Below are 12944 nucleotides of genomic sequence, written 5' to 3' on the forward strand. Positions count from 1 at the left end.
GTGGAATGGTCAGGAAAATGTGAACATTTCTTTGAAAAATGAAAGTGTTTGAAATCTCTGTGTCACTTACAATGGCATCGATACAAACTGAATAATAATTTACAAAATGTTGACTTTGAAAACTATACAAAATGTTAAGCTATAGTTTCATTTAGGGGATTTTTAATTTTCTTACATGAAGAAAAGAAATTCGAACCAAATGTGACCCATAAATGTTAAGTACTTTTCAGAAAATAATTGGAACTCTAACAAGTTAATCGATTGCTTCTATACAAACTATGATACAATTTCTTACATTTTCAACAAAATATAAACCAAAATGTCAATCAATGACTTTAATTCTAACATTCTGAATTCTGTACATCAAGATAAGATATTCTTACCCAAAACTTTGCTAGGAAAATGTGAACATTTTCTGAGAAAAAATAAGTAATTTACATTGTTAATGTCAAACAATTACAGCAAAACAAATTAGATTACAGTTTCTTCAAATTTTACAAAATTATTCACTCTTAAAAATGCACAACTTCATCCAAGGGCTTCAATTTCACTTTGAGTTATTTCCTGACATCATAACGAGAAATTCTAACCCAAACTTTGTTGAACATTATCGAATTTCGATGAGGAATGAGGAAAATTGTGTCATTTTGGTGATGATGTGTTTGTAGGTTTTGCAGTTTTAGCTGCAGTATTTGCATTTACTGTCTTCTCAGATTTTTTTCTTGTAAATGACCTTGACAGTGCCATTGTCATCTGAATAAACTATTCTGCCGTCTGTAAACACTGCAATGTAGTAAGGGATTCCATCTACAGTTACGGTTTCCTGGTATTCACCCTGTCTATCAAATTTCACTATCTTCCAATTATCTGCCACATAAATATTGTCTGCATTGTCAACTGTAACTCCCCATGGGTAATTCTAAGTGATCACTTCCAAAATTATTCAATATTTCAAGATTACTGTCCAAAACATAGATACAGTTTTCATCACCCTGACATGACACGATGAGTTGATTTTTGCTATTCATCGTCAAAGAGAAGGGCTGACTGAGGTCTCGACTTGAAATAATATCCTCATTTCCATTTAATTTGATTACACATTGTGCATTATAGTCTGCTATGAAAACATTTCTGTCTTTGTCAACAAATACACCAGTGGGATGTTCCAGTTTACCCATTGCTATTTCTTTTTTCACTCTACTCTTTGCATCACTCACTACAATGCATTTGTTGTCTACATCAGCTGTGTAATAGTCACCATTGTCTGCCATTGCTGTGTCTTGTGGTGTAAATATCTTTGGTAAGCCATGAACTGTGACAGATGTTAGAATCTGTGCAGTGTCTGCTGTTACTGTCTTCACACTGCCAGGCTGGTCATCAGGTCCATGGTCACAGACAACTACATGTTCATTCTGGTTTATTGTCAAGCCCTTTGGCGCAAAGACTGATAATCCCTTGCCATCGCTTGACAATAAAACCATAGCAGTGTTGTACAGTGGTTTACCTGTAACACAAAAAATCCCAAATTAGCTGAATGGTCAACAGTTCATTAAAACGTGGTTTTTTGACATGAAAGTAACGATTTCTTAGAATATAGTGTTCTGTAGGTCATTTCTCCCACCTATGACCTGAGTTTAATCAGTCCCGAATATTCTTAAGACTATTTACGGTCATTCGCCTCCATGTCCTTGAATTAAATTAGTCGTGTTTACTAAAAGTAAAGATATTTTAGAAAAGCAATAAAAGTTACACGTTGTTCTTGTCACACGTTAGATGATACTTATTTTAAACTCACTTTTTCACAATAAATTTCACTTTTAGACCCACAAATTATATATTTTCTGTTAGCCCTATATCTCAACATTATGAAAAATATGTTTATTTTACGAAATCACAGTGTTTGTGACCATTTCTCTCAAAAATATGCGTTTTTGAGTGTTTTTTACCCCAAAAAAATTAGGTGTTACAGGTCTATGGCGACTTGAGATCTTTTAACAGAAATCAACAATGGAGTAGTCTGGGGAAAAAACGGTGTCCCAGATTTTCGGTAAAATTGATAGAACAAGAGAAATTCTTGCTGAAGTGAATGAAACCCGGAAATTTATTCAAAAACCCAGAGTTGTTACTTTCACACCTTATTGTGCTGAAACAAAAGGGAATAGAAAAAATCTGGGACACGGTTTTTCCCCAGACTACTCTATTGTTGATTTCTGTTAAAATATCTCAAGTCGCCATAGTCCTGTAACACCTATTTTTTTTAGGTAAAAAAACTCAAAAACGCATATTTTTGAGACAAATGGTCACAAACACTGTGATTTCGGAAAATAAACATATTTTTCATAATGTTGAGATATAGGGCTAACAGAAAATATATAATTTGTGGGGTCTAAAAGTGAAATTTATTGAGAAAAAGTGAGTTTAAAATAAGTATCATCTAACGTGTGTCTCTACCTTAAGTATAAATAAGGGGCGGTACAGATGTTTAGACGGACTGTTCGGGATCACGTCACAGAGTTTACTGAAAGACCTTTACTCCCATGTTGGATTTATTCTGTGAGCTTTGCGCGGAGAAACCTCAAGCCTGCAAGCCAATGGACTTCTCAATCATAAGACTGTCTGACTCAACTCTGGAGCGTTGTGTCGTCCCAGCTGAGACAAGTAGCCTGTAAACATAACACTTTGTATTTATTACACAACTTTGTTGTAAATTTTTTGTAAATTGTACTCAAAAAATCACGGACCAGAGAGATTTTCTGACGTAAAGGAAATAAGGGGCTCGTCCAGGAGAGAGCACTCGACACTATCTAGCCAGCTTTTGCCAAATTACTGTACATTTTGAAGTCAGCAAGTTTTCATTGTGGCAGAATTAAAGCCATACGAATTTATGGAGGACCATGATCAGAACACATTTGCTTCTCTCAGAAAGGATAACCTAATTAAATTGGCCAATTTCCTCAAGGTAGAAGTTCAGGTCTTAAGCACAGGAAGGAAATTCGGTACAATATTTTGAAACATTTAATTAATTTTGGCAAATTTGAGAAAGAGCTTTAAAAGAACATGTGTCTGAGTCTGCCTTTGAACTCTACAAAGTACTTACTGATCAACGACTTTATTTGACCTAGTAACAGTAACTGGAGTTTGCTATACATACTTGTGCCAAAAACTAGTGCAAAGCTACCTCATGTATGTGTACTGACTACAGTAAAATGAAGTCTCACAAAGACAAACACTTTCCCTGTCCTTAGGATTGATGACTTTATCGATCGAGTCCGAAAAGGCAAGTATGTGACAAAATTTGATCTACTAAAGGGATTTTTGCAAGTCCCTCTGACTGATCGTGCTCGTGAAATATATTCGCCTTTGTTACAATAGGCAGATTGTTCCAGTACAAGGTAATACCATTTAGAATGAAGAATTCGCCCAAAACTTTTCAACGAATGATAAACAACCTCACATCCGGATTAAAAGGACGTAAAGCTTACATCGATGACGCTGTCCTTCACAACGACACGTGAGAGGAACACATCAAAGTCACGCGGAAATTGTTTTAGAGCACTGAGCAAAGCAATGTAGACCTAACGTCGCCTAATATGAGTTTTGTTGGGCAAGGGTGACCTACCTTGGAAAAATTGTAGGAGAGGATGAGGTAAAACTGTCAATGCAAAAATCAGTGCCGATACTAGTTTTCCAATATAAAATTGCAAGAGACAACTGATACGCTTTCTCTTTATGGTGGGCTACAAAAGGAAATTTTGTCAAAGTTTCTCCACCATTACTGACCTTTAGAATAACTTACTTTAAAAAGTTATAAAGTTTATTTGCTCAGAACAATGACAACAGGCATTTGATAGACTTAAAGCATACTTAAAAGTGCTCAAGTCTTGTTTGCACCAGATTTCAATTTGGCATTCAAATTAGCTGTAGATGTTAGAGATATGGGTGCTGGTGCTGTTTTATTGCAACAGGATATCCGTAGGAAAGATCATCCTGTCTTCTTTTTTCAACTCAAGTTTAAAATATAGCAGAACAAGTACTCTACAATCTAAAAAGTGTTTGTCTTTGATAGTAGCTTTACATCATTTTTAGGCTAATGTTACTTCTTCAATCAGAATATAGTGGTTTATGTTGATCACATCACTGTTGATTTTCTGCAGAAATTAAAAGGCAAACATAACAGATTTTTATGATCGACTTTAATGTTACAGGAGTTAAACCTTGACATCAGACATTTCAAGGGCAGAGACAATTGGATTACAGCGTGCTGTCTCCTTCGTATTTAGAGTCTGTTGTTGTTCACACTTTGAATACCACTTGTGTTCAAAGAGACACTTCTCTTTGAACACAAGAAATATATTGAAATATATTAAAATATATACAAAGATTATCAGCATTTACATATTGTACAGAACAAACCGATTTGCTTTGTGGTTACGATTAAATAAACTGTTTGACTCAACTCACCAGATACCAAGGAAATGTCAATGTATTTATGATAAACTGAAAACCAATGGGATTGTAACAGCAAGAGGCGTCATGACCCCATTACCGGTAATTTTTGTGCCAAATTCTCTTTGATACATCTCGATAGTATGTTTTAGTTTTTCCACAGTGAAGGAATAAAGCGAGGTACACATGTTCTAACTGCTCAAATATATAAACTGTATCATGTATCTCCATACCTCTTTGGACCTGCCTCAACTGATGATAGACTTCCTTCTGTTCTTCAGGAATGTCACCGTCATCAACGACTGCCTGGATACGCTCCTTTAGATTCTTATAATTTGAAGTCAAACTCTCTTTAGCAGTCGTTTTCCTTGACCTTTCCTTATCAAATTTCTGAATCGCTCTATTATGTTGTTTGTCCCTTTGGTAGGAATGGCATAGTCATGAACGATGTTCGTTACATAACCAACGAGTACATCGCCCTCTATCACCAGCGTTTGGTGAGGCTTGCCAGACTTTCTTGGACATAGAGGCGGGAACTTCTGGAAAGCCATCATCAATTCTTGTTTTGTTGCTAAGGCAATTTCTTCTTCATCGATTATGGCCCTAGTATCTTTGACGAACTCTACCTGATCAAAAACCAATCCGTGATTGGTATTAAGTTGTAATTCTGTCTTTATTTGAATCCAGTCATTCGCAACTTCATGAATTTCAGATGTTCTACCTTTCTCTTGTTTCTCTGACATTCCTCTTAGAATATCTCTGTCTCTAGCTTTTTCTCTTGTCCTGGCCCGCTCTATGGTGACAGCGGCCTTTTTCTCAGAATATCGGATTTGATTTTCTCATTTATCTCTTTGATGGATTCAATAGACAGTTGGTGTATGTGTTCACCTGAATACAGAAATAAATGATAATAGTAAATTATAGCCAATTTAATGACAACATTAAAACCAGTTGTTTAATGATGAACCCCTTAAAATGCCAAGTTCAATAGGAGGATTGTAATGTCATAGTCATATATTTTGACATTACCAACTACTGGTCTTTTTGTAATATCAGAGATGAGTCTTTGCACTAGAACAGGGGTAAGATCCTACAATGAACAATAAGAATCGACGACAAATTTATTATAGATAATTTTTAATTGATCACCATTAATAATCTTAACTCGTTGCCATAAATCGTATTGAGTTTGGTCTATAGTGCATTTTCAATGCCAAAAGAAATTGAGGCACATCATCTCGGTCAATATTTAAGAGGTAGATCGATTAATTCAGAATATTTCCTTTGAAGTTTTCTATAATATGAAAAAAATATTCTATAACAATATTTATTATAAAATATATAAAAAATTATAATATTTCTATCGACACATCTGCACATAATGCAATACATAATCTATAAAATACGAACTAGAACATTTTAACATAAACGCTCATCCACATATCTAATTCTCAGACAACATTTCAAATGCCTCATGCACAAAGGTGGAGAAAAGAAAGTGACCCGTCTCTCGAGTACAGCCTTCAAGTACAACAGGGATGTTTTACTCGTTTGACAACCAAGCCATACGAATCCATACTGTTGAACATACCTTCGATATCTGCCAATTCCTCCTTACATAGCAGATACTCTTCATAGTCTATCGATGCTCCTAGGGACAGGTAGAGAGCTCCGATTTCATCCAGCAGACTCTCAGAGAGGAATGTACTCTTCACCATCCTGTGAAGACTTCTACTTGAATAGTCACCCATCAAAGACTCCAGGGCTTCCGATGACTGGCAATCCATGATATAGGAAATGCTTCCTTTACGTGTATCATGTAACGCCATATGTTTATGGCGTTGGTCTAGTTGTTTCCCAACCAGTACAGTGTTTTCTTTTGTTTGTTTGTTGGAGTAGAAGGCAGTAGTAACTTCCCTCACAGTTTTCCCTTCCTGCGGAATAACACCGTCTGGTCTAACTTTTATTTCTATCTGGCCTGAAACGACAAACAAGAGATATCTCGAACTTATCTTTCACGCACTCATTTATTTAATAGGTACTTACAGCTACTGCCTGTATCAAAATGAAATATATCGAATTAAAACAACGTGGGCAATTCAGCCATTCAGTTTAAAGGGCTTCTACACTGAAAGTAATGATAAAACATTGTCGAACTACCAATCATTTGTTTTTCTCACTAATAGATTTAATACAGTCAAGAGATCCGTCCTACCTTGTTTTTATTGGATGAAATTTCTTCATTAAATTTGGCACTTTGAATTCACATATATGATTATCTGAAAGTCGACATATTCATTAAGTTGTGTTCAGTGTATTCCATTTGTCTCAATAGGACTGTTTCTTGTTGTTTAGTTATATTTCAAATGACACTAGCATAATGTTATTTACTTACATGGTAAGCGCCTTCTCTTGTTTTTCTTTAACCAAAGGCGGTGAAAAGGAGAATCTCTTGACCGTCTTTTCTTGACATCTTGTTTGCCTGTTGAAAATATTCCATGTTTATGACAGAAACATAGACTCAACCATTGAAATATGTCAGTCAGAATTGCTGTAAATCACAGAGTTTGACTTTCTAGGAGATAGTTCGCTTGTGTTACTAAACTTTGCAAGATCTGAACAGGATCTGACTAGAAAGGTTCCTTGTTGAAATTGTCTCTGCAGTTAACTTATGCATTTTAAGAAACAACCGATGTGATCAGAGAATTCACCAAATCAGAGAGTAGACTGCGATTATAATTGATATTGGAAAAAAAACATTAACAAGAAATTTCTATTCATGAACGTAAATATAGGTATGACTTTATTTCATTGCATTTAATGTAATCTGAATGATTATGTTACTCTACACAATATATTATGTTGCATGTATATCGTTATTCTTCGATGGTACCCAGATGATTGGCACATGTTTGCACTGGCAAAACTCCCCTTTGTAGCGCCAATATGTACTTGTCCGAGGATGTTTTTCTCAGTAATGAAATATTAATCTACCACAAAGATACCATTGGATTACACTTCAGCCTCGTATATTCATCACGATCGCTGTGAAGTAGATTGCATCCTACAAAGTCACTCACTCCGTTTATGTACAGAACACGATAATATTATATTGACCATGTCAAGTTATAGGCGTTTGCCCTCTAAGAACAATATTACGTCGGAAAACAGATCATCAGTGCTTAACAATCAGTGACAAATTGCGTCCACCCCTTCTGATGTCGTGATTGTTGATATATCGTATTCTAAAACACTTGTTTTGACATTTTCGATTTGAAATGTCGATGATCTAAGTCGTCTTAGACTTAGGTCATCGACATTTCAAATGGAAATGTCAAAACAAGTGTCTTAAAATACGATATATTAAGAATCACGACATCAGAAGGGGTGGACGCAATTTGTCACGGATTGTTAACAGTGACTAAAGAAGAAATGTATTGAAAGCTGATTTTCAGCAAAAAAAACTTTACACCCTCGAGACTTTCAACAAATTTGAATGAAAAAATAGACTGAAAGAAGTGTGAATAATGCGCACATTTACATATTATGTATACAAACTTTAAAGTTGAAATAATCCGATTTTCTGCAGGCGTTCCATGATTTACGAAAAAGCATTCAGCATAGCATATTTACCGGTATTATATTCTGTGTCTTTCCTTCCTTTCTTTACGTCATGATCATTGCTTGATTGTTTTTTATTTTTAAGTGCAGACGAATTGTATCCCTCATTGTTTGCACCATTTGAAGAAGTCCAAATTTCACCTGTGAAAATAGTGCATCTTTTAGTTTTGGTTTGAAGTCTATGTATGGCAGACTGAAACACAAATACTCTCTCTCTCTCTCTCTCTCTCTCTCTCTCTCTCTCTCTCTCTCTCTCTCTCTCTCTCTCTCTCTCTCTCCCCCTCCCTCCCTCCCTCCCTCCCTCCCTCCCTCCCTCTCTCTCTCTCTCTCTCTCTCTCTCTCTCTCTCTCTCTCTCTCTCTCTCTCTCTCTCTCTCTCTCTCTCTCTCTCTCTCTCTCTCTCTCTCTCTCTCTCTCCTCTCTCTCACTCACCTTGCCGTCGTTTTCGTCCAGTACTTGCTTTTATATTACCGGATGATACGCCATCATTTTTTCCATCGCCTGTGTGCCTTCTTTCTTTTCCTGTACAATAAAATGAATTACATATACTGCTATCCGGTACTTATGCTAACAAAAGAATAGTCGTCATTCGCTCATGAAAATACTAGGCTCAGATATTATCCTATGAGATTTGAACAATGTCATTATCGTGAAGGTACAAAAGTAACGGAAGTTAGCAAGTAATGCTAACAGCAAAACGTTATGACTGTGTTGTTTTGCACAATTAAAACATTTTCTCTTTAAGAAAGATATGCATCTTAAATATCTTTACACTGAAGCAATTTATTATGATGCTTGATAAACAGCAGGAAAATTTTAAAACAGAAAAGTTAAAGTTATAATGTCGTTCGAAATGACTATTTTGTAGACAGCATTACAATTTGGGGCATACCTGTGTATAGTTTATCCTCTATCATTTCTTCTTTGGTTCTTCCGTCAGTCGTGCTTGACTTCTGGTCATCAACTTGACTCTCTTCGCCTTGCACTTGGGAGAGACGTGAAACTTAGTTTAACTTACTTTAAAATGAAATAACAGGCACAACAGCCCGTAAAAATATGCATGTCTATTATATATATGCATGTTAATTATATATATATAATAATAATCTCACATTCCTTTTCTTGATTGCCAGACGTACTAGGAATACTTTCTGTATTGCCTGCTGTTTCTGTTACGTGTTCTACGTTGACGACTCAAGATCTGCTCGGACGAGAATATATTCACATCAACGTGATTGTGACTGTCATTCTATACTCTCATTGTCTGTAATATTCTCTTTTAACGTCGCATTTTCCTGCATTTCCAAATATCTTTGAATGTACAATCATTCGATAAGTCTTTCTTTCTACATGTATTTTTTTCCGTCCCTCTCCTTTGCCTGTTATATTTTATCTAATTTAAAAATGTAGACAATATATGCACGCTCATATCACAAAAGCTTATTTATTTACTCATGCACTCAAAAGGCTGTGTCCTATATGCGTACCTTTTTGCTCAACAGCAATCTTTTCTTCCTCATGGTTTCATTCTTTTCAGTGGAGGCGTCTTGCATGTCGGTGGTTAAAGCTGTAATAAAAGCTTCATTAGCAACTTTTAGATCTCCTGCAACCTGTTCTATGATATGCTGTCTTATCTTTGTCGCACGTTGCAATGCCGTTTGATTTTTCCTTTTGACGGACGTTATTCGTTTGGCAATCTCTGCCGGATCTCTCTCCATCTCTATGGCACATTCTTGTGCTTCGATGATACCAAAGTGTTTATTTACTATCTCCTGACTGTGGGATCTTCGAGGATAGACAATGGGTATCGCTGCGCACATAGCTGCAAGAGTGAGATTTGCATAACTCGTTGATGAAGGCGGAATTAGCACAAGATGAGAAGAGAACAGTTCGCGATTAAATTCTTCAGTAGTTGTCACGTACGTAGGCGTGATCTTCAATGCAGGGCTTCTCTGCAGCTTTTCCACGATTTCTTCCTCTTTACTTGGTGGTATTCCAATAATTTTCCATGCCGGTGGCGTTTCGTCAAACTGGTCGAGATTTTCAGCGACTGTGTTAATGGCACTAATGATGACATCTAGTTTCTTTGGATCTTCAAATTCGTATTCTTGGACGATGGATAAAATTTGGAATGCTTCGTGTTCAAGAATTGGTAGCTTTTCTGATCTTGAGGATGATAAATACTCCTCAAACACCGTTGGAGAAAGCAGCTCTTGCTTTGAGTCACGATAAAGTCCCCTATACCTTGCGTAAACTCCTTCTCGGACTGAAAATGAACACTTTGCATTCTTAAATTCATCTGACATGATTCGTTTTCGAAATTCCACTTCCTCCTTACTACAGCCGACAATCAAAGGCGTTATGTCATCTTTATCAAAGAGGTTGATCAGATAACAGGATGCCTTTGGAAACACCTTACACGTGATTTGAAAGGCAGCTTCTGAGGTGAACGGACTGAAGCCAAACACGAATTTGACATTTGCTAATTCTTCTAGCTTTGGATAGTGTACGTTATGGTACATCAACCAATCACGATGCGGCTCTCGAAATTTAAATGCGCCTGTTTTTGTTGGAAGATGAAGTGTTACGCCAAGTTCCTCGGCTTCGCGTTCCTCTTCTTCTGTTGCTTGTAGAGCTGTACAATGGACAGATATTCCCATGTCTTGTAGTAGTCTGATTACCAGATGAAGACCATCGGAGACTCCTCCTTGAATTGGTGGGCCCCATCGATCACATACGATCAATGCCTTGTTTACCATACTCCTTTGAGTAAAACAAGTATATTTGACAATGGTAGGTATTCATAAACACCGTTGTGTGTATATACTTACACGTCATGTTTGCTTGTTTATTAATTAAACACCTTTGCCTAGTGGCTCAAAAGTATCAGACCCGTGGACACGTTGTTCACTATTCACGATAGAGTCATTATCTGAATGACGAAAATAATCATATTTGTAATGCAATTTGTCTCCCTAAGGCAGTCTTTTTATGGGCCTTAAACTTTGATACCTTTAATACAGCGAGATAATTAAGGTGGGTCAAATTACATATATTCCTCTCGAATATTGTGTGATCCTAAAGGCATGTGATGTCACATTTTATGTTTCTAAAAACTTACACTTTAAAGGCTAAAGCTTTCTGGGGTCAGTAGGGTACGACGCATCATCAGGAAAGTAAGGTTTTATGCATGTGTCATGTTATAGCGTCTGTCAAATTTGTATATCCATGGAGATTTTTTGAGTCAGTGGTACATTGGTAATATCGGAAAAAGCTAATGGATATACTGTTCAGGTCAAATGGAAATGGCGCCCTTATTAATTTACAGAAAGGCCAGAATATATATTTGTTTCAAAGAATCGATAACACCTTGCGTACATCTGGTCTGGTCTCTTGCCCCATTTCTACCACTGGCTGCGCTGCTCACGAAAATAGATTTAGGTATCGGCTAAGGTAACATTCCTGTCATTGGTCAATTACATTTATTTCCAGAGTGCAGCAATCTTCGAACTTAGACTTTGTTTGCCCATTGAGGAAATTTTACCTCCATGGTGTGCCCGACCAAGTATGTTTTTTTCGACATTGAATGGAAAACGGAAATTTTGTGGAATAACGGCCTCTATGCTAATGTCTGTTCGCCTATCGAGGTCGTTGCAGGAAACTGCACTAGCTAGAGTGCACAACGATGTGTTTGGTGCCTTTGATGAGAGTTGTAATGTCATTCTAATTCTTGTTGATCTTCCTGCAGCCCTAAACACCATCGACCATGGTATCTCTATACACAGACTACGTGGGTTTTAAAATTGATGGTACTGTACTCAATTGGATTATCTCATATAGTTATATTTTAGCGACAGAACAATGACAGCATGTGTTTGGTCGATGATGTCGGATGTTAAGTTGCTTGCTTCTAGTGTTCTACATAGTTCAGTCCTTAGCCCTGTGCTTTTCAGTCTGTATATTGCACCCATTGGGGACACCATAACAACGCATGGTTTAGATGCTATGTTTTACGCTTATGATTCCCAGCTTTATGTCACTTGTTCTCGTGTCCCGTGACTCGGACCCATTATACAAATTGAGAACCGAAAAGGTGATTCGACATTGGATATGCAACAATATGTTTGTCCTTAATAGCAGCAAAAAACGGAAGTGGAACGTTTTTCCTCAAAGTTTAGTGATGGGGCCGTTCACGTCCCTGTGATATACAAGTTGGCAGTGTCAGCGTTCATTCACCACGTACGTGTTGTTGTTTGTAATCCTCGTGTCGCCTAGATACGTTAAGCAGCTATGTCTGCTCATGTCGCAGGTTTGTCTAAATCAGCTCCGTTTACTCTTCGGAGAAATCGTAAAATATGCAAACTTCTTGAGCAAAGGACGACTGAAAAATTAGTTTATGCTTTCGTAACATCAAGAATGGATTACTGTAACAGCTTGTTTTCTCTCAGCTTACCCATTGGTCAATTTAAGAACCTACAGTTGATTCAAAACTCTGCCGCACGTCTGATATCAAAAACCAAGAAATCAGATCATATTCAGCCAGTCCTGAGTAACTTGCATTGCTTACTGTTCGCAATCGAATCGAGTAAAATGTATAAATTTCAAGGTTGAAGCAATAATGTTGTTTAAAGAGGTCTTCTTCATTCGCACTCATGGTCATACCCTTCGACCCCCTTCTGAAAATGTCAAGGTTGAAACAATACTGCACCATGTTGTTTAAAGAGCTCTTATTCATTCGCACTCCTGGTCATACCCTTCGATCCCCTTCTGTAGGTGCACTCAGTCTGCACCAGCCAATGGACAATACGTCGCTTTATGGTTGCATATCTTTCTCTTCTTGCGCCCAACGGCTATGGAATAGTCTTAAGCAGAAAATCC

General features: G+C 37.0%; 1 protein-coding gene across 1 annotated transcript; it reads right to left on the reverse strand.

Moving 5' to 3' along the window:
* Positions 1-893: 893 nt before the first annotated feature.
* LOC139128583 (uncharacterized) lies at positions 894-9367 on the reverse strand. Its single transcript, XM_070694333.1, has 8 exons — positions 9322-9367; positions 8959-9051; positions 8499-8588; positions 8080-8208; positions 6842-6928; positions 6016-6424; positions 4680-4864; positions 894-1504 (listed from the first exon to the last, which is right to left on the reverse strand). Exons 1-8 carry the CDS (start codon positions 9365-9367, stop codon positions 894-896), a joined length of 1650 nt encoding a protein of 549 aa, XP_070550434.1.
* Between the last annotated feature and the right edge of the window lie 3577 nt (positions 9368-12944).

Source organism: Ptychodera flava, unplaced genomic scaffold (genome assembly GCF_041260155.1).
Source record: "Ptychodera flava strain L36383 unplaced genomic scaffold, AS_Pfla_20210202 Scaffold_60__1_contigs__length_796720_pilon, whole genome shotgun sequence".
NCBI classification, from domain to species: domain Eukaryota; kingdom Metazoa; phylum Hemichordata; class Enteropneusta; family Ptychoderidae; genus Ptychodera; species Ptychodera flava.